This window comes from Monodelphis domestica, chromosome 1, assembly GCF_027887165.1.
Source record: "Monodelphis domestica isolate mMonDom1 chromosome 1, mMonDom1.pri, whole genome shotgun sequence".
Classification (NCBI taxonomy): domain Eukaryota; kingdom Metazoa; phylum Chordata; class Mammalia; order Didelphimorphia; family Didelphidae; genus Monodelphis; species Monodelphis domestica.
The window spans coordinates 313,253,624-313,276,713 of record NC_077227.1 but is presented as its reverse complement, the minus strand read 5'-3'; the positions used below and the strand labels follow the sequence as shown (position 1 = coordinate 313,276,713).

General features: G+C 35.9%; 1 protein-coding gene across 3 annotated transcripts in view; it reads right to left on the bottom strand.

Moving 5' to 3' along the window:
- Window positions 1–23,090, bottom strand: part of DLGAP5 (DLG associated protein 5) — a 39,582-nt gene that overhangs the window by 3,367 nt on the left and 13,125 nt on the right. Inside the window, exons 4-15 of one of the 3 annotated variants that reach the window (XM_007473432.3) lie at window positions 22,303–22,368; window positions 20,881–20,943; window positions 17,410–17,506; window positions 17,196–17,306; window positions 16,764–16,840; window positions 14,541–14,833; window positions 13,721–13,845; window positions 11,479–11,608; window positions 10,289–10,374; window positions 8,729–8,889; window positions 7,656–7,748; window positions 3,730–3,958 (exon numbers count right to left, since the gene is read on the bottom strand). In XM_007473432.3, the coding sequence (XP_007473494.1) occupies window positions 3,730–3,958; window positions 7,656–7,748; window positions 8,729–8,889; window positions 10,289–10,374; window positions 11,479–11,608; window positions 13,721–13,845; window positions 14,541–14,833; window positions 16,764–16,840; window positions 17,196–17,306; window positions 17,410–17,506; window positions 20,881–20,943; window positions 22,303–22,368 (1,531 nt within the window). The remainder of the gene's footprint in view (window positions 1–3,729; window positions 3,959–7,655; window positions 7,749–8,728; window positions 8,890–10,288; window positions 10,375–11,478; window positions 11,609–13,720; window positions 13,846–14,540; window positions 14,834–16,763; window positions 16,841–17,195; window positions 17,307–17,409; window positions 17,507–20,880; window positions 20,944–22,302; window positions 22,369–23,090) is intronic. The other 2 variants (XM_007473433.3, XM_056811149.1) reach the window with 2 other exon arrangements.

Genomic DNA, 23,090 nt, shown 5'->3' with positions numbered 1-23,090 from the left:
ATTCTGTCAAATACTTTGTACAATATTGGGATTAGGTGTTCTTTGAATGTTTGATAGAATTCATTTATGAATCCATCTGGACCTGGGGATTTTTTTCTTAGGGAGTTCTTTGATGGCTTGTTCAATTTCTTTTTCTGATATAGGGATGTTTAGGTAATTTATTTCTTCCTCTGTTAATCTGGGCAGTTTATATATTTTCTAAATATTCATCCATGTCACTTAGATTGCCATACTTATTGCTGTACTGAAGGTTTTAAAATTGGCAATGAAGAGACCAAGTTATCACTCTGCGAATGATATGATAGTTTACTTAAAGAATCCTAGAGAATCAAACAAAAAGCTAGTTGAAACAATCAACAGTTTTAGCAAAGTTGCAGGATAAAAAATAAACACGCATAAGTCATCAGCATTTCTAAATATCTCTAACCCATTTCAGCAGCAAGAATTAGAAAGAGAAATTCCATTTCAAATCACCCTAGACAAAATAAAATACTTGGGAATCTATCTGCCGAAACAAACACAGGAACTATATGAATACAACTACAAAACACTCTCCACACAATTAAAACTAGATCTAAACAATTGGAAAAACATTGATTGCTGGGTGGGATGAGCTAACATAATAAAAATGACAATCCTACCCAAATTAATTTACTTATTTAGTACCATACCTATTGAACTACCAAAAAACTTTTTTACTGAATTAAAAAAAAAACATAACAAAGTTCATTGGAAGAACAAAAGATCAAGGATATCCAAGGAAATCATGAAAAAAAATCCAAAGAAAGGAGGACTTGCATTACCAGATCTCAAACTATACTATAAAGCAGTGGTTATCAAAACAATTTGGTACTATCTAAGAGACAGAAAGGAGGATCAGTGGAATAGATTTGGGGTAAATGACCTCAGCAAGAGAGTCTATGATAAACCTGAAGATCCCAGTTTTTGGGACCAAAACCTACTATTTGATAAAAACTGCTGGAAAAATTGGAAGACAGTATGGGAAAGATTAGGTTTGGATCAACATCTCATACCCTACACCAAGATAAACTCAGAATGAGTGAATGACCTCAATATAAAGAAGAAAACTATAAACAAATTAGGTGAACACAATACTATACTTGTCAGATCTTTGGGAAAGGAAAGACTTTAAAACCAAGCAAACAAAACTAAAGCATCCAAAATTAGAAAGGAAGAAACAAATAGGGAAACGATCTTCATTACAAAGAACTCTGACAAACGTCTAATTACTCAAAATAATAAAGAGCTAAACCAGTTGTACAAAAAATCAAGCCATCCTCCAATTGATAAATGGGCAAGGGACATGAATAGGCAATATTCAGTTGAAGAAATCAAAACTATTAATAAGCACATGAAAAGGTGATCTAAATCTCTTATAATCAGAGAGATGCAAATCAAAACAACTGAGGTATCATCTCACACCTAGCAGATTGGCTAATATGACAGTAAAGGAAAGTAATAAATTTTGGAGGGGATGTGGCAAAGTTGGGATATTAATGCATTGCTGGTGAAGCTGTGAATTAATCCAACCATTCTGGAGGGTAATTTGGAACTATGCCCAAAGGGTGATAAAGGAGTGTCTGCCCTTTGATCCAGCCATAGCACTGCTGGGTTTGTACCCCAAAGAGATAATAAGGAAAAAGACATGTACAAGAATATTCATAGCTTCACTCTTTGTCGTGGCAAAAAATTGGAAAACGAGGAGCTGTCCTTCAATTGGGGAAATGACTGAACAAATTGTGGTATATGTTGGTGAGGGAATACTATTGTGCCCAAAGGAATAATACTGGAGGAATTCCATAGGGACTGGAACAACATCCAGGAATTGATGCAGAGTGAGAGGAGCAGAACCAGGAAAACATTGTACACAGAGACTGATACACTGTGGTACAATCGAATGTAACAGACTTCTCCATTAGTGACAATGCAGTGACCCTAAACAACTTACAGGAATCTACAAGAAAAACCACTATCGAGATCCAGAGGAAACACTGTGGGAGTAAAAACACTGAAGAAATACAACTGCTTGAATACATGGATCAAAGGGATATGGTTGGGGATGTAGACTCTAAATGAACATCCTAGTGCAAACAAGAAAACGGAAATAGGTTCTGATCAAGGACACAAGTTATACCCAATGAAATTGCCCTTGGCTGTGGGAAGGGTGGGTGAAGGGGGAGGGAAGGAAATAATGTAAATATTGTAACCAAGGAATAATGATCTAAATTTACTAAATAAACTAATTCAAATAATAATTTTAAAAAAAGCTAGGAGGTTGAGCTTTTTCCACCACACTTAATTGCCTAAATATATTGACTGGAACATTCACCAAGGGTTAAGTCTCAAGATAATTTAAAGATATTAAGTTTAGCTCTGGAAGCTCATTTTATACTTTAACCTAGATTTAAATGGAGGCTATGGAAAATGAAACTGATTTTTAAATATGACCATTTAATATGAAATAGGAATAGGAAATAAGAAAAATAAGAATAGGAAAGTAGGGAAAGAAAAGGAGAATGATTTCCTTGAAAATACTGAACACTGATTCAGGTAATGTATTTTTTCTTTTTTAGGAAAATTGTGTTAAATAATGGAAATGTAAAACAAAACTCTTGAAAGGAATATGCAAAGGTAAAATTAATTCCCACATTCGCCATATCCAAAATATGTGTACCTTGACTCCAAGGTGGTATATTTTCTAAAGGCATCAAAGAAACATATTGGTCATAAAAAAATTGAAGACTGAAGTATAATTGTTCCAAATGAGTAGACTGTCATCTACTAGCAGGTCTTTGAAAGTCTTATTCAGTAGTCCTTCAAGTTCATTGCCCCTTCCACACACCAGTCTATGGTTTGTTGGCATTCCCAGCAGGTGAAATAAACTAGCCAGGAACCCCCCTACCAGTTCCACTCAGTCATTACTGCTCTTCTCTCTTCACTAGATCTAAGATTTTGCCATCAGAAAATGTACAGAAAGACAACTTACTTAAGTAATCTTAAAACTTCAGGGAAATGAAAGATAACCCTTGTTCATCAAAAAGAGATACTAAGAATCTCAACCTTAGACCAAAAAAATTAATTTCTGATGGACAAATCTTCCTTCTAAGGTTCCAAACAAAATATGTAAAGATTGGGCCAGACAAGCCTGAATTATATAGACTATCTTTCCATATCTAGCCCTACTTATCTTCAGCTAGCCATGTAACCATGCACAAATCACATAAGACTTTATGGACTAGTTTCTTTATCTGTCCAATGATGACAGTCACTTTCATGAAGATAAAATGAAATAAAAGGTGCAGCAGAAATCTGAAACCCTTATCAGTCGAGACTAAGTTTGTTCCAAGGCAGAAGGGCTAGACAATTGGGGTTAAGTAACTAGACTAGGGTCACACAGCTAGGAAAGTGTTTGAGGCCAGATGTGAACCGAGGAATTCATTATTCCAAGCCTGGCTCTCTATCCATGAACTACCTAGCTGCTCCTAAAAAAATATACTTTCAAAAGAACTTTTTACATATTCAAGTCAGTTTATCTACAAACACGCTTGCCTACCACCCCCCCCCCCCAAAAGATGAAATATTTTTGTTCTAGTCATTGCTTGAAGAAAATATACTGTCGCCTTTCTGCAAGGTAAGTTCTCTCTTTTCAACCCTTCATACATATAGGGCTCTTTCTACTCAATGAATGGTTTCAGTAACACAACTAACCTGAGAATGACTTAACTGGGCTTTCAACTCTGAAAAACCCAGCATCAAAAACTATCTTGTCAATTTCCTTTGCTTTTGAGACCCCAGGAACTGCTATCTCCAATGAAGGTTCTTCCTGTTTAATTTTTTCTTTCATTGAGGCTTTTATAGCAGCCAGGCGATTTCGAGCTGCTGTTCTTGCAGCATCATCCTGTTTTGACTTGCATTTTTCAACTGGGACAGCTTTCTTCTAAAAAGAGAAAAAGTTATGTCATATAGTGAATATGCTCATTCTACCTAACAAAGGTTTTACTAAGCAGTCCTAGGGACAGCTACTGGGACAAAGGTGAGGGGATAAGGAGTTTCTACAAAATTTGCATCCTAGTGGAGAGGAAGGGGAAGGTTAAAACAAAAATAAAACCCATAGGTTTAACTATGATACATGACAGAACAATAATTTATTAAGATGGCATAAGATCAATTTCATCAACAAAAAGGGTAGTGGGAAATCAAAGTTTGTTCAATGAGAAGATGGCATTGGAGTTAAGACTTTATAAAAAGTTTTCCTTTATTTTTCAAATCAAAGTTGAAAGATTTGTTGGAGATTCTTCAGAAAAGAATCAGAAAAAAACCCTAGTATAGCTCCAACTAGATGACCCCTGAAATTTGTTCTGAGAATCTACAGATGAGTGATATTTGATAGACAAACTGGGGAGGTGGTATTATGAGATGGGATAATGGGCAAATTTGGCTGGAGAATTCAGTATATAGAGGGGAACAGCAAGAGATAATGATATAAAGGAATGATGATGTCATGTTATAGAGTATCAGGCAAAGAACTTTGAAGAAGCAATGGCAAATCACTTAGAGTGCTCACTGAAGAGCCCATCACTGAAAATGTGACTAAATAGTTTTGTTCTATCCATTGCTTTAAGAAAGTAAACCATCTATTTTCCATTGGCTAAAGTTCCTTGTTTTCTAACTCTATACAAACTTGGCTTTTCTTAATGTACAGTTCTGTCAATAATTGGAGAATGACTTCAGTAGGCTTTCAATTCTAGGAAATCTAGTGTTATTGGAAAGGGAAAAGATGAAGGTAGTCCAGGACTTGAATATTAGGAGCTTGTACAGGGAGAGGGGCAAGTGAATAGGAGAATGACATATAAAATCAATAGGACCTGGTAACTAATTAAATATGAAGTGAGGCAAGAGGGAACAGCAAGAATAAGAAGTTTTGGAACTAGGAAAGCTAAGGTGATAAATGTGAGAAACAGTAAAGCAGGAATGGGAATAGATTTAATGAGAAAGATAAGCCCAGTTTTTTTGGACATGGTGAATTTGAAAGGATATCCAATTTGAGAGGTATTCCTAGGAACTGAACATACAAAACTAAGACTAGTGACATAGTTTTGGGATTCATTTCCATGAAGGTACATAAATAATATAATTGAAGTCATGAAATGAAATTAACACTGAGAATAAACTTAGAATGAGAATTGTTATACTTTTTTATGTCATAGACCCCTCTGGCAGTCTGGTGAAACCTATGGTTCCCTTCACAGAATGTTATTAAATGTGGAAAAATAAAATAATTAAGATGACAAATAACCCCAAATATATTGAAATACATCATTGAAATATTAAAAACAAAAATTCATAGACCACAGGTTAAGAAAGAAAGAGACTTAGAAAGAAAAGAGAGTCATGGAAAAAACCTAGAAGAACAACCACCAAAAGAAGCTGGGAAGAAAATAAGATCAGTCAAGAGGATAGAGAAGAACAGTTAAAGAGATAAGGGGAAGTCAGGTGAATGAATATCCAAAAAAGCAGAGGGCAAGAACCTCCATGCCACACTTCATTCCCAGGTTATAGGAGACTGGCAGTGGCAAGAACTTAAGATCCTGCAACCTAATCTTCCTTTCAAGACCGCTCTTCCCCAATTTCCCATCAAGAGCTGCCAATTTCCTCAGTCTTACCCTTTTAGACTTCAAAAAAATGTATTAGTCCCCAAATATTGTCTTTCATGCCTCTGTAAAATTTCTCCTCAAAAGTGAGGACTGGAGAAATGAATTTGGATAGCTATGTTTCAAAAGTTTTTTTTTTTTAAACCCTTACTTCCATCTTGGAATCCATACTGTGTACTGGTTCCAAGGCAGAAGAATGGTAAAGGATATGCCATGGGGGTTAAGTGACTTGCCCAGGGTTACACAGCTGGGAAGTGTCTGAGGTCAGATTTGAACCTAGGACCTTCCATCTCTAGGCCTGGCTCTCAATCCACTGAGCTACCCAGCTGCCCCCCAAAAGTTTGTTATTAATAGTAATTGATATTGAAAAATTGAAAAGATGATGGGGCCCTTGACAAAAATTGAGAAATTTGGAAGTGAGTTGAGTCTAGGAATAATGATGAGTTTCATTTTGGACATATTGGATTTAGGGATGCCTATGGGACATCTCAAATATCTAATAGGCAGTTGATGATATGATTAAATCTATGTGAGATGATCATGTTCTTGCAAATATATAGCTGAGAAGAAGGTTGATAAAAGTCTGAATACAACTTGAATTAGCAAAGGAGATTGAGAAAGAATAGTTCATGGGCTCAAAGAAAAAACAAGAAAATAGCATCACAAAAGCATCAGAAAAGACAGTACTAGAGGGTGGACAACACTGTCAAACGTTACAGATTTCATTTGTGTCAGGTGGCAGAGGGTTAAGAAATGGAGAGCACTGAGATCCATCTCACACCTAACAGATCTGCTAATTTGACCAAAAGGAGAAATGATAAATCTTAGGATGTAGGAAAACTGGGACACTAATACACTGGTGGTAGAGCTGTAAATTGGTACAATTATTCAGGAGAGCAGTATGGAAGCAGGTCAAAGGGCCATAAAACTGCATTCTCTTTGATTGAACAAGTTGTGGTTTGTGGTTATAATGGAACACTAGTGTGCCATAAGAAATGATAAACAGAATGAGTTCAGAAAAAGCTGGATGCAAAGTGAAGTGAGCAGAACCAGGAGAACAATCTTTGCAGTAACAGAAATATTATCCGATGACCAACTGTGAAGAACTATCATCAGCAAAACAAGGTTCCAAGGACAAGCCCAAAGGACTCATGATAAGAAAAATATATTATCTACAGCCAAAGAAGGAACCATTGGAGTCTGATTGCAGATCAAAGCATGCCATCTTCCACTTATTTCCTTCATGAGTTTATTGTATCTGTGGTATATTTTCTGTCACACTATAGGGAATATGGAAATAGGTACTATATAATGAGCCCCGGTATAACCTATATTGGACTATTTACCATGTGGGGTTTGGGGATGGGATAGAGAATCTGAATCACAAAATGTCAGAAAACAATTATCAAAAGTTCTTTCTACATGTAAAGGGGGGGGAGGGGATAATTTTTTTTTTTAATAAAAAACATTATGGAGAGAAAAGGAAATCAAGGCAATGTGATCAGGTAGCTCTTTTTTCGGGGGGGGGGGGGGGCGCAATTGGCTGAGAAAGGGAAGAGAGATTTAGGTCAATAGCTAGAGGAAATGAGAGACTCCAATGAGGGTTTTTTAAATATGAAGGATATCTAAGCTTTATTTTTGGTAGAAGAAAAGGAATTAGTAGATAAAGAGAGACAAAATTAGGGAGAAGTGAGATGATAGTGTGGGTGATTTACTGGAGAAGACAGGAAGGGATGGGAGCTAAGGAATATAAAGGATTGGTATTTTTCTCTCCTACTAAGTTCTCTAAGGTTAGGGAGCTTATCTGGCTGGGAACCCAGCATACTGCCCTGCACATATTAGGTGCTTAATAAAGATTTTTTGAAAATTGTATTTAGTGATGAAAAAGAAAATTTCTCAGGATTTTTGTAGCTGAGTATGAAAAAACGTTCAGTTGAAAGTCTATATAAAAATTGAGACCAGATTTTCAGGTTACTAGCTTACCCGAATAACTTTTTGGTTTATCGTATTTTTTTCCTGCCATTCTGATTCTTGAAGTTTGCTCAGTTTTTCAAATTTTTTGTTCACATCTTCCACCTGTTGACAGATGAAAAGTCAACAGTTTATAAATCCACGATAATTAATGATTTAAATGACAACTCCAATAACATAGCATCCTTTCAAATGAAAAGTTATGGTCCAATATATTCATAACAGACAATTCAAATTCTGGAATAAAATATTGAAGAACTGGAAGTCCCAGTATTACCTGTTGACAATTAACTAGTTGTCTCCCCAATGACTTCAGACAGAAAATAACTATTGCCCATATAGTTCCTAATCACGGTATTAATACATAAATAACTAAATACCACTAATGGCAATAAAAGATAACCTAAACATATGTTAAAGTGTTTTAAAACAAAAATTTTAACATAAAGTTAAAATAATAAGAGCTATTAGTGACTAACTGGTATAGCCAGTGAAAGAAGAACCAAGAAAGTAATAGCTACAAATTGCTCTTAAGCATCAATGAGTTCTTTAAAATAAAAATAATGTTGACAGCTAAGTAGATAGAGAGCCAGGTCTAGAGATGGGGAGGTCCTGGGTTCGAATCTAAACTCAGACACTCCCTAACTGTGGGCAAGTCACTTAATCCCAATTGCCTGGCAACCCTTACAAACCTCTTTTGCCTTGGAACTAATACTTAGCATTGATTCTAGGAAAGAAGGTAAAGGTTAAAAAAAATTAATCTGGTTAAGATATTTAAAATGTTGATATCCTAATGTGCACTTATGTTTACAGTCCTAATACACATAAAAAGCACCCTGTTTATGAACAAAGGTTCCTGTGGTCATTTCTTTTGACCCAAAAATGATAGGTAAAACCTTCAAGCATGGAGTTCTTGATTAATTTCCCTGTATCTAGAAAAAGTCAAAAGTAGTACCTCATAGTACTCAATTTGAAACCTCAAATTTTCAACATACTGTGATTATGTATTAGTATCAGTGTTGGAAAAATCCAGATTTAGTATGGGATTGTCTTTTTTAGTTATATTTCCAATAAACACCACTTACTTGAAAATTAACCATATCCCAAAACCCATCCAGATCCATGCAGGTAATCTTCTTTTGGCCACAATTGTAATCACAATCATTCACCAGCCCTTCAAATTGTTTGAACCTTTCACTTATGAGGAGTCTTGTTTGACCAATAGTCGTTCGAATGAGGTCTTGGGCTGTTTGAAAAATAAGTTTTTAAAAAGTTCATTCATAAAACACTGACCTAAAAGCCACCACCTGACTGTGCAAAGGAGATCCCAATCTATTTTTCTATTTTAGAGGTGACAAGAGAGAATTATGAAAGGGGCAAAGGGGAGATCTAGATCTGTAATCTGTATCACCAGCCTAGGCAGGTAAGTATTCTGTAGTTTATAGTTTATAGTCTTAGAAAGCTGCCTAGGCAGGGAGAAGATATTGAGAGATTAAGTGGCTTGTCCGGTGTCACACAAGCAGGATGTGTCTGAGTTGGTTCTTGAATCCAAATCTTCCTGACTCTCAAGCTACTATCAACACTGTACTGCCTCAAGAACTTGCTGGACAACACAGCAGGACACTAAGAGACACCAAATAATACCAGACATGATTTATCACATGTTAGTATTCATTTAGTTTCAGACTAACCCCACATATGGCTTTAAAAAAAACTCAACTTTTGTCTTAGTATTAATTTGATGACAGAAGAGTTGGCAAAGGTTATGTAACTCGGGTTCAAGGAGGACCTCTTTAAAGAAGTTGCCAGGGGGCAGCTAGGTGACTCAGTGGAGTGAGTCAGGCTTAGAGATGGGGAGGTCCTGGGTCCAAATCTGACCTCATACACTTCCTAGCTGTGTGACACTTAACCATCATTGCCTAACCCCTACCAACCTTCTGCCTTTGAACCAATATACAGCATTGATTCCAAGATGGAAGGTAAGGGTTTAAAAAAAAAAAAAGCAGTTGCTCCTCAAAAAGAATTAGTCTAGAAGTAGGAAAATGTAATTTTAGACCATTTTCCCATCTTAGTTTAAGTTGCATTCTAAAGTTTTTCTGAGGGCATCTGCTTATGCAACTAGCATCATTAGGTCCCTACTCTATGCCAGCTATTGAATAAGGGGTCAAGGATACAAAACCAAAATTGAAACAATCTCTGCATTTGAAGAGGATGTAGTTCATTCAATTGGGGAGGCAACATGAACATGAAAAAGTAAAGATGAAATGAATACAAGGCAAATTCTGGGGAAGGAGAGTTCTAACAACCTATGGGCAGTGAGTGGAGTGAGGAAGGCCAGGAATCAGGAAATCCTTGATGCAAATAGTATTGTTTGAACACAGCTTTGAAGGACACAGGGAATTGGTTCTAAGAGGCAGAGGTGAGGCACATTCCAGGCCTGTAAGATTTGCGCTTACTGTATGTAGTGTGTGAGGAAAAGCAAGAGGCCTACTTTGGTTGGGAAGAGAAATAGGAGAAAATGAATGCTAAACTGAAATTTCTCCTAGAGCAATAATTGAACTCTAAACCAGACCAACTACGGTTTGTTTTTTTCAAAATCACCAAAATAAATTTAAAACCACATTCCATATATGAAGTCTTCTTACCATCATCAGGAATATCCAGCGTAAGTTTCTTTTCCCAGTCGTGGCAGAATCCTGTTAATCTCTCAGTTTCCGATTGAAGAATATTTCTAATTGTGATAGGAATATTTTAATTTTACAACTGTTTCCTCATACTCTAGAAGCTGAATATAATTACCATTTCCACATTAATAAACAAAACGAGATGGCCGTGAATATTAGGAGGAAGTATTCATTTCTTTCCATAGAAACATTTTACACTATTCTATACACAAAATATGATATAGATTTTTCAATTTAAAAACTGAAGTTACATTAAGCAGTTGCATATTGGTTATGCCTTCACCATAACATCATCCTTGAAACAAAGATAAAAATAGTAAAAAAGAAAAACCTTTTATCAGTTTTCAAGGTAATACTTTTAGATTTGCTCTCTATTGATTTTTCATAGGGATAAGCCTAATCAGAGCAGGCAGGACATTATACATTTTGAATTTTATTTATTAACCAAAATGATTTGTTTTTCCCCAAAATCATCTTGTCCTTCCTGATGCAAATATTTTTGCACACGCTTCTGGCCCAAGATGTCTCTCTCACCTTTCCTCAGTGATCAAATTTCTTTCTTTTTTTTTTTTAATGAAAATCACATTTAATTGGAAGCCTTTCCCAACCCCACTTGTTGTTTTTTTTTTTAAACCCTTGCCTTTCATCTTGAGTCAATATTGTGTATTGCTCCAAGGCAGAAGAGTGGTAAGGGCTAGGCAATGGGAGTTAAGTGACTTGCCCAGGGTCACACAGCTGGGAAGTGTCTGAGACCACACTTGAACCTAGGACCTCCTGTCTCTAGGCCTGGCTCTCAATCCACTGAGCCACCCAGCTGCCCCCTAGTGATGGAATTTCTAACCATCCTTCAAAACCCAATTGAAACGTTAAATCCTCAATGAGACCTTTCATAAGCCTTCCTCCCAGGGTTTCCTCCCTTGAAATCTCATGAAGCCCTTTTGCAATACCTCAAACATTTAATGCAATAATTACCTTATATTTATCAATGTGTACTATACCCTATGCAACTGTAAACTCCACTCGGGCAGGGATGACATCTTATCTCTATTTCATATTCTCCCCTGATGCTTATCCTCAACATAATCAATATTTAATAACAAGTTTATTAAAAGGAATCAGAAATCTTTAGCTGCCAAAAATCAGTGACAAACCGGAAATATTGTACATCATGCTGTGGCGGTGCCGTTTGATGTTCATTTATTTCAAGCAAAGGGATCTGTGTGTTCAATGGGAGGTTATCTGAAATCGTTGTAGTATCTCCATTTTTATTTGAAAGGCAATCTATAATTAAAAAAAGAGAAAAAAAGCCAAAAACATGTGTGACAACTCAAATTTACAAAAGTTTCTCCTCAGCAAGTAACTTTCACAAGCCTTTGGATTTTTCAATATTATTTTCTTCCTCCAAAGGCAGTAGATATATAATAATAATAGGATCCTGGATATACCCCAAAGCTATATCTTAAGTCTTCTCTTCTACCCTTTCTCTTGGTGGCTTCATCAACTTAGCATGGGGTTTAATTATTATCTCAATATAGATGACTATGTATTTGAGTCCTAGTTCTTTCTTGAGCTCCATCCAGTCCCCATAAACCAACTGCTTCCTGGCCATTTTAAACGTTGTCTTAGAGGCATCTGAAACTCATCATGTCCCAAGCTCAATTGTATCCACTTTATCCCTCAAATTCACTCTTCTTCTAAACTCACCTATTTCTGGTGAGGGTACCCTCATCCTTCTAGTTTCTTAAGATTCACAGCCCCAGTGTCATTCTGTCATGTGTGACTGCTCTCCTTCCCCTCACATATTCAATTTTCAAATTCTGCATCCAACCTCTGACCTCCATTCTGTTCTCTTCACTCACACAGCCACCCCTCTGGTTTAAAGCTTCACGACCTCTCAGGAGGCTCTCAATAGTCTTGTCATTGGAACGCCCTGCCTTACGTTTCTTCTTGCTCCAATCCAAATTCCACTCAGCTGCCAAAATCATTTTCCTAAAATCCACTGATTCTCAATGACCTCTAAAATTAAACATCAACTCCTCTGTTTGGCTTCTATATTTTTATTTTTTTAAACCCTTATCTTCCGTCTTGGAATTAATACTATGTATTGGTTCCAAGGCAGAAGAGTGGTAAGGGCTAGGCAATGAGGGACAAGTGACTTGCCCAGGGTCACACAGCTGGGAAGTGTCTGAGGCCATATTTGAACCCAGGACCTCCTGTCTCTAGGCCTGGCTCTCAATCCACTGAGCTACCCAGCTGCCCCCTGTTTGGCTTTTAAAGCTTCCTACAACTTGGCTTCAACCTACCTTTTCAATATTCTTACCGTACTGTCCAGACCAAACTGTCCCAGGCCTGAGAACAAGTCATTAAAACAAAGAGGAGAAAGGGATTTTCAGTGCCAAATGCTTTAGAGATCAAGAAAAATTATATGTGCAGAAGTATATACAGAATAGACATACAATGAATAAAGGATATATGGGTGGGAGGCCATTAGCAGCTGGGTATATGTGTGTATAGAGAATTAACAAAGTTCCTTGAGTTGTGATTTGAAGGAAACCTAGGATTCTAAGAGGCAGAAGTAAGGAAGGAGAGCCTTCAGTGCATGAAGACAGTGTAGTAGATTCACAAGAGCAAGTAACACAAGATATGTGGAAAGGAATAATGCATAAGACTGGAAAAGGGGGAAAAAAAGAGTCAAGTTATAAAGAGATTTAAATGCCAGACAGAGGAGTTTCTATGGCAAATCTAGAAAAGGAAGCCACTGGCGTAAGAGGGGAGGGGAGATGTTGATCAGCCTAATGCTTTAGGAGAATCACTTTGTTATTTTTGTCAAAAATAGTTTGGAAAAGGGAGACCAAATAGGTGATTACAACACTTCAGGTGAGTTGTGATTAGTGTGACTAGAGTGAAAAGAAGAAAAATATGCAGAAGATGATGTGGAGGAAATTTTAAAACTTGTGGACTAAAAAACAGTGAGAAGGGGAAAAGTAGAGTCAGTGGAACAATGAGAGCAGAGAAAAGTACTAAGAGGAGGCAGACGGTTTGAAAAGTGAGGTGAGGAGCAAGAACAGATTTAGAGAGAGACAATGTAGATTAACATCAGATAAAGGAATTTCAGTTCTTAAACATGGAAGAAGAATCTTTGCCGGTGATGGCACAACCAAGGGTATGATCATTCTTTCAGCCGTTCATTTTTGCAAACTACTTATTATTCTTCTCAGCTGGTATTTGCTACTGTCTCTATCACAGTTCTCTAATTCTACTTCCTCATCTCTCTTGGCCTTGAGGGCTTCTAGGTAAACTAATCCTGAATCACACAGTAGAAAATTGCAGTAAGTAGCTTTTAAGAATTTGTACTCCCACAGATGAAAATGTTAACAAGTTCATTTAATATACCTTTATGCAGAATTTCCAGTGGTTTGGGAGGACTTTGTAAATCAATCAAATCTGGCTGAGCTGAGGCATTACAGTCAACTTTATTTTCTTTCAAAGTTTCTCTTTTGGATTCCTGAGAGTGATAACTAAAGCCAAGAACAAACAAATAGACAAAAAAACCCCACAACTTTAGGCAACATGGAAAACAAACACATCATTTCAGGTTTACTTCATGGAATTTGAAAGTAGATTTACATACTATCTAAAATTTTTATTTTCAGAAAAACAATCTTATTTAGAAGCACCTTTCATATTTACTCTGAATCAAATAAATTCTGCAATTCTATAGACATCTTATTAGAGAAACGAAGGAAATTTATTACCCACTAAATAAAGATTTTGGATAATGGAAGATATAATTACTATCATTGCAAAATAATTTTGTAACTTGTTATGTCAAACTTCTACTGGCTTTCCTTAGTTTATAAAGTGACACTAGGAATAAAGTAACACTTGTTTTCTTATTTAAAGACATAGCCAGTCTTCTTTAAGAGCACAATTCTAGAAAGGAGAATTTCTCTGAAACAATGCCATTGCAGGAAGAGGAAGACTAACTAGACTTCCTTCTCCCTGCCCTCCTACCTCCCCAAATCAATATGACAATGTCCCTTAATAGAATCTTTTGAAGAATAAAGACAAAAACACCCCTTGAATTCAAGATATCATATTTAAGTAGTGCTTATTTTAAAAAATAAAGGCTAAACTAAATATAAGTCACTGACCTCACACAGCTTATAAAAAATCCCAAACTACAATAAGATAATTAAAATCAAACTCTTACTCTTTAACTTCTAAAGGACTCCAGAAACAACTAGGTGCCACACATTCCCTTTGTGGGGAAATGAGTTTTATTCTGTAGTTCACCAGACTATCTGGTGGTTGGAAACGAAAATTTTCAGGTGCAAAGGAATACTTCTTTCTCACTTGAGAAGCAACATTTTTCTCAGGTATGTATTCTTTTCCAAGAAATTCAGCAATTTCTTCTGATGGGGATTTTTTAAAGCTATGAGAAGGTCCTTCAGTAAGTGCATCTTTTGAGGAATTTTCTTCACCACCAGCTTTAGAAGGAAGGATCTGGACATTAAATAAGTAGTAAAAGTAGGTTATTTGTTGCTCAATTATATGTTAAATGAATTCATAAGTGAATAAAGGCATACAAAGGCAACTAGGCATACTGGAGAGAGAATTAGCCTTGGGATCAGGAAAAACCTGAGTTCCAGTTCTGCCTTTGACTCACATTGTATAAACCTAGGTAAATCGCAAACTCTAAATGTCTCCAAGCAACTCTCTAGGATTATACTGTAAAACAGTTGGCAATCTATATCTGTAGAAGGAATTTCCTTACTGGAAGTTATCAATGCCAATGAAATCCAATGCCCCAACCTCCTACATTCATCTGATAACAAACACTGAGAAAATTAATCAGCAGTGGGACATTCATTTCAAAAGTTTCCTGGCCATCTTAGTACTAATAAAATGATTCCAAAAGGTAAATGGCAATTCCAGTGGCAGAAGAATTTTGTCCCTAGTCAGAAGTCAAGGCACCACAGAATTGTAGATTTATAATACTGCACAACCAATTATTGACATGATCAGTATTCTCTTCCTTTTCCCTTGTGGCCACCCAAACACATACAAGATTATAGGAGAAAAACACAAAACTTGAATCTCCAAAAATTGTCAAAGTCTGGGCTATTGGAACTATGGGATAGGTTACAGAGCATTAAATAGACCCAGTTTCTTACTCATAACTATGTGTCACTGTCACAGCAGCCTTCTTCTATAGTCATACTACTTTTGGGCTCTTACCAGTCTTCCTTTATTACAAAAGCACTGTTGATGAGAAGGGGGACTGGACCTCTACTTTCATGGACCTAGGGAATTCATAGGAGAAGAATCCACCAGTGCAGGCTGTCACCTTCTCAGCAATTTAAGAGTCTTAGAGAACGGTGAGAATAACATATCTTGTATGAGAGACAAGACTTGAGCTCAGGTCTTCCTGGCTCCACACATTAAGTATGCTTGTTTAATTTAAATGTTACCTAAAAGTGCTAATCAATAAATATTTATCAAGCATCCACTATGTGCCAGGCACTGCAGTAAACACTGGGAAGAGAGCTCAAATAGCTCACAATCTAATGGGGGAGACAACATAGAAAATAAATATATACAAATCAAGTTACATAAAATTAAGTAGGAAGTAATTAACATAGAGAAGGTACTACATGAAGGATTCCTAAAGAAAATGGGGTTTTAGTTGAGACTTAAAAGAAGTCAGAGCAAAGAAAGGAGACTATTCCTGGGCCACTGTGGGGTCAGGGGGAAGAGAGCCAGAAAGAATGCCTGGAGTCAAGAGATAGGGTGGCTTGTTCATGAAACAGCCATAAGGCTTTATGTTTATAAGGGAAAGCCTGGGAACATAACAGTTAATCAAACAGGTACTGTATTCTCAATTTTTGCTTTTTTATTTCAGTTATTTTAGATATTTGAAATTTCCAAAGGCATTTAGAAAACCTTAAGCTCTACAATGCCTCACACACCCATTCAATAATTATTTATTCATTTCCTACTATGTTCCAGGAACACACTGGGAACACAAACCCCAAAACAAAAAAGAAACGAAACAAATTGATTTCTATATTGTCCCTTCCTTCAAGGAACTTACAATCTTCTGGGATTTGGGGACAGGAAAATGGTTCAAGGACTTCAAGATGATAATAATCATCTTGGTTCCAAAATTTTGGGGAAAGAATAACAATGAGCTTATAATAAGAGCCTAGTTAAGTAAAATGCAACAGTATCATAGAATCTCAGGCCTTTATCACCTTAAGCGATTTTGTTAGCTAAATAATCCTAAACACTTCTGAAAAAGAATCAGCTCTAGGACTACTCATACAATCTTTGTTTAAAGACATACAGTGAAGAAAAGCATCCATACCTTCTACTTAAGGATGAACTTATTCAAGGTTATTTAATTCACTCATCAAATGGATTAAATTCATACCTTTCCTTTGTCAACTTTAACTTCAGTCTTTGGAGGAGGTCTTTCTTCAGTTGATGCTTTTCTTTCCAGTTGGTTTTCTGAAAAATGAAATGAAAATATTAAATTTCATTTTATTAAAGATGTTATACCTATGAAAACATACAATTATTTGAGATAAAAGAAAATCATAAAAATGTATATTTGGGAATGATTTATCACTATACAGTTTACTATAAAATGGGGATGGGAGAAATGAGAAAAAAATCCCCTTTTCAGTAAACTAATATACTTTTTCAAGATTTCTTTAAACCTATTTCTTCCCCTGTTCCATAATTAAAGAATAAAACAGACACACAAACACACACAATTTTGTTTGAAATAGTAACCATGAAACCGTCAGTGATGAGAACATTTCAGCTTATCTAATAAATTTATGATCAATATTTTACTTACCACTGATAAGTTTTGGTATAGGCCTTCTCATTGCAACAGATGAAGTTGGTTTAGGGATCTGTTTTGCTGCTATGGTAGCTGATCTGGTTACTCTCATATCAGGTTTTACAACTGTGAAAAAAAAGTTCATTTTACTGAAATCAAATCCTACTTAGAATACAGTAAGCTGGTATTATGAAGGCATTAATACATTATAGTTCCAAAATCTTCATACCTTTCCTTTCTTTGCTAGACTGGTGTTCAGAAGTTGGCTTCTGGCCAGCTTGGACTGCTTCCATATTGTGCCCATTATTGACCTGGTCAACATAGATCTTTTAAAAATTATTAGGGGCTAAACTGAGCTCTTCAACAAAAAGTGGCATAGGCTCAGATGACAGGAACATACAAAACACAAATGACAACAAAGGCCACAGTGACACAGATAATAAGGGGAAGAATCCAGAGTTGGACGAGATCACAGGCCGAAACAAACCCATTAGCTCAAGTGATACCTAAACAAGAATCCCTTCAACAATATACCTGACAAGGGGTGTAGCTAGCTGGCTCAGTCCTGGAGAGAGATCCTGGGTTCAACTCTAGCCCAGTTATAAGACCCTGGGTAAATCCCTTAACCCCAACTGCCTAGCCCTTACTGCTTTCTGGCCTTTGGAACTGATACTTAGTATTGACTAAGACTGAAGGTAAGGGTTTTAAAAAACAAACAACTAAGAACAATATACCTGACAAGTGATTTGCTTGAATACCTCTAATAAGGGAAGAACCCATTCTCTCCCAAGACATCTACTTTCTTTTTTGATCTAGTTTTTAAAAAGCCTTTCTTTATAATGAACCTAAATCTACAAAGTTGAGAGAGAGAGAGATAGTAAGGGAAAGGAATCACCAATTCCAAATCAATGGGATAAAGGGGGCAGAGAATAAAAATTAGAAAGACATTGGATGGGGAGGGACCAGTTGTTTAGCGTTAACACCATTAGTCCTGTCATGACTGGTGCCTTCAGAATTTGGCTTGTCACTACTAATACCAGGTATATGGAGTAACTTTCAAGCTCTATCTCCCACTATTCCCATATATGTATCCACATATATTCTAAGCATCAGTTAATCTGGATTTTGACACATCCTGGAAATGTCTTCCAGTTTCCACCTCCATGTCATTAGACATGTTCTTCCATCTCCTTAGAATAAGCTATTTTCCCATTCCATCTATAACTGCCAAAAGTCTACTCATCCTTCAAGGCTTAGCTCACATACTAACTTCAGGTAGAAGTGACCTGTTCTTCCTTCAATAATCAGTTTCTACTATTTCCAGTACTGAATACATACTTCATGTCCCCTTTTAGATGGTAAGTTCCTTAAGGGCAGTTAGCAAAGTAAATGTATTTTTTAAATCTCCCCTACAGCACATAGCACTACCCCAATGCATTTAACTAATGTTAAATGAAGATGAAGGACCAGATCCTGTTAATTTCTTGTACGTTGATTGTTTATTTATAGCTCAGATTATCCACATCTCATGATATAGTAGAAAGAACACTAGGCCAGAAATCAGAAGATCCAGTTCTAGTCTCACCTCTACTTACCAGCAGTCACTTTACTCTGAAGCCCTAGTTTCCTCATCTATAAAAGTATCATCAGCTATTCTTCCTAACACAGCTGTTTTTGGGCATCAAATGATACAATAGGAGAAATATTCAAATGGAGCTGTCATCTTATTGATCTCCAATGTTGCAAAATTGTAACACATCCAATGAGACTCGGTATATGTTGTTCCAACAGTTTATTACAGAGGCTCATCATTCAGGAGGCCCTCCTTACTTTTTCCATCATAATGATGGCACTAGTGGACACTATGGCTGTCTTGTCACTCACTCTTGCCTTGTGACCATCTTTTCTTCCCATCAAACAATTTCATCATGACATCTTTTATTCTTCTTCAGTTCCTCATTGGCTATATCTTGCAGGCTGCTAACGCCCACTGTTTGTCCCCATTGCCCTTTGAATAATATTCATCTTTGGTTCTGTCACATAGAAGCATCAGTAAAACTTGAACATAAAAAAAAATGGGCCTTTGCTTTCACAGGAAATTTTAGGTAAATGAAAATGTTTTGTAATTTCCTTAAAGTGATCTGCTTGGTTTGCCTCCTTTTAAACTCTGAGCACAGCTTATTGTCAGGCTGTACTGTCTGTTTCAGATACACCTACTGCTGAGGTCTATGGGGCATCTATCAAAGGGATTGTTAAAATCTGCTCGATAAATATTCTTAAGTCTACTTGGCCCCTTCTGTGAGAATGGATAGACCAAATTCCTCAAGAGTTATTATAAATCAAGGCAGGTTCTTCTGTGTCCTGGGACTTGAAGCAATCTCAATGCCATGTTTGAACAGAAGAACCTGGATGACCTTGTTATCCTGAGGGAACGTCATTTTTTTCTTCTTTCTCTTAAAAAAACTTTATTATTTATTTATTCTTATCAATGTTTTAAAAATAATTTTGAGTTCCAAATTTTCTCTCCTCTGACCCCCTTAAGAAGTTAAGCAACATATCCATCATACATGTGAAATCACTTCATATTAGCCAATTTTCTAAAACAGAAAAAAAGTAAGAAAAATGAAGAAAATTATACTTCAATTTGCACTCAGAGTTCATCAGCTTTCTCTCTGGAGTGGATAACATTTTCTTTCATATTAAGTCAAAGGGAATGTCTTCTTGATCTGATCTCTGTCTGGATCACATCTTCCTTGCTTTATGAATAACCTTGTGTCATTGAATAGGATGATTTCTATTATGACTTCCAAGGAATTCTGAATAATTTTGATGTAGAGATAAAAGAAATCTTGCTATGAGTGTTTGTAGAGCAGTTTTGTTCTATGGAATTCAATGCTTTTTTTGAAATCAACAATAAGCACAATGAAATTTTATGTTTTCCATATCTTTCAGTTGACTGAGATCCAATGTTAAAAAGCAAATTCAGTGTTGCTTTTCTCTTAGTAATCTCTTTGCTCTGCACAGAGCTTTATGAATAGTAAGAGTCTTTCCATTCATTCATTTTTCCTCATTTTTTTAAAATCAATTCTTATCAGCTCTGAGAAGTTGACGATTAGACTATATATAAAAACATCTAGCTCCAGGATAATTCCCATATTAATAACAAGTCAGTTAAAATTTAGCCAATTTTATCTTTTATTATACTTAGGTGCTCAATATGTCTAGAATAAAATTTTTTAAAGCGTTCATGAGGTTTCAATATAGATAAGTCTTTAACCTCTTTCATTTCTTCCTTCAGAACCATATTTTCCCAAAGATTTCTTCATAACCTTACTTTTCCCCATCTTTGCATTTAAGTCACTAAGTATCAGAGTATATGTTGATTTGAGAGGTCTTACGGAGTGCTTTGAAGAATTTTTCTACCACTGCATCCTTGTTAACTAATGTTAGTGTAAAAGCTGCAATAATTTTTATGGTAACCTTTTAAAAATTTTTTTTTCTTTGCAAATATTCGTCCCTAATAGGGCAATATACTATGATCAAATGTCATTTATTAGAGCACTTGAAAACCTAACTGGCTTAAAATTTCCACAGAATTAATATTGCTTTAGATGCTAAAAATATAAGTGTTTAAAAACCAGAAAATTTACTATAGGTTCTTTGAAAAGGCAGCAAAGACTTCATAAATTGATTAAAATACCTTTGGTTGCTCTAGTTTGTCCTTCACCTTTGATCTTGTGATCCGTACAGAGGTCTGAAAAACCTAAACACCCATAAAGTGAATAAAAGAATTTAGAAAAAAGTTTTAGAGGTCAAAGAATGTTCTTCTAGGCTTTCTTTCTTTCTAAATTAAATGCTCCATCTTTTTAACACTGTTCTGTGAAACTGGGAGCAAGAGATGCACTTAGGTCCTTGTTTTTCTTAATAAGGAATAAATTTCCTATAAATTCACATAAATTTTATCTTATTTCTTAAAAAGTTTGTTGATGAAGGAATTATTTCAAATAATTCTAATGCATGATCTAACTGGTATTATCATTCAAATCAGAGAACTGAAGAGTTGGAAAGGACCTCAGAAGCTCTCTAATCTAATGAATTCTAACCGAACAAGAATCTTTTCTATGGGATGGCTGACTAACTTTAGCCTAAAGAAGTCCAGGAAGGTGGGGATGGGAGGGTAGAGAAACCCACTATCTTTTGAGGTAGCCCATTCAACTATCTTGAATACTTCTAATTGTTCATTCTTTCCTCAAGTCAATTCTAAATTCACCTATTGGCAACTTCAAATTATTGCTCAACTTCAAATTATTGTCCCTTCAGATCAAGTAGAACATGACTATTAATCCTGCTTCCCTGAGTCAGTTCTTCAAATACTCCATTTGGGGAAAAGTAGTTAGTGTAACTGTTTTAACCTCCATGATTTCCCTTAATCCTGTAATAGAATTTTAGTTTGAACCTTGGGTAAGTTATCACTCAAAAGATGAGAAACAATCACTATGTAATTGTAAGAATGTTAAAAGCAAACATAAGTTTGATAAATTCTATATCGCTTGCATGGATCAAGTATTCATTTCAGGCAAATACAAAACTGGTATTATTCTATCTGCCAGAGCAGCAAAAAAAACCCTTAAATTCCCCTCCCCTTGCTCCCAACCCCACTGAACTCTGTCCCTGAAAACTAAGTATTGTTATAATGATTCCTAACTACTTTGGCCCAAACACTTTCAGGAAGTATTTCCCTTTCAGATTCCAGTGAAAAACTACTGCTAATTAAGCAATTTTTCCTTTGGTTGTTTGCTTTTATTTGCTTAAAAGATTGGAAGGGGATTGAAGATGTCCTCAAGGAAACAATTAGTACTTCATCCTTGTCAACCAATGTTGGTATAAAAGTTGTAATTATTTTCATGGTGATCTTTTTTTAAATACTTGTCTCTACTATAGCAATATGCAATGCTCCAAATGTCTTTTATTAAGGAACTTGAAAGTCTCATTGATTTAAAAATTCCACAAAATTAACATTGTTTTATAGGTACCAAAAATCCAGAAATATGTAAAAACCAGAAAATTTACTATGGATTCTTTGAGAAGACAACAAAGAAACCTTATAAACCGATTAAAATACCTTTGGTTGCTGCTCCATTTTGTCCTTGACCTTTGACCTTGTGATCCATTCAGAGGTCTGAATAGCCTAGAAACATCCACAAGTAAATTAAATAATTTAAAATTTAACGGTAAGAGATGTGTTTCTAGGCTCTTCTTTCTTTTCTTTTTTTAAATCAAATGTTCAATGAAATATAGAGCAAAAGAGATTCTTCCCATCTACTTAGGTTCTTGCTTTTCTTAATAAGGAATAAATTCTCTATAAATTGAACAGCTTAACTGCAGTGTTCTGCTTATCTGTAGGGTTTTAAAAACAAAGATTTTCAATGTAGGTCCACAAATATTTGTTAAAGAAATAATTCTAAGGTATGGTCTAACTGTTCATGACACTCAGAATCAGAAAGTCTCTCCTATCTTTGGTGTTAGTTCAGTAACTAGATCTTTTTCTCATCACAGTTAAGCTCTCCTTGTTCTAGGTTCCCTGCTATTTCTATTTATCTCCTGTCCTCACAGAGCAGTTCCCAATCCTGGGTCAACCCAGTCTATATTGGCTGCCTTGGCCTAAGTGAGTGCTCTGGCAGAAGGTCTTGCCACAGTTCAAGTACGGGCAGATGGGAAGATGTCCTCAAGACAACCTAAAGTAATTATTGGCCTCAAACACCTCTATAACTCTTTCCCTCTGAAGTCCACCCCATACACTTTCACTCTTTAAATTCCCAAGTCTTCATTACTTAGAACCTCTGATAACACTTATGTCAATGTAGGAGATGTGAGATAAGGATAGGCAATACTTAAGATGTTTATTTTTTA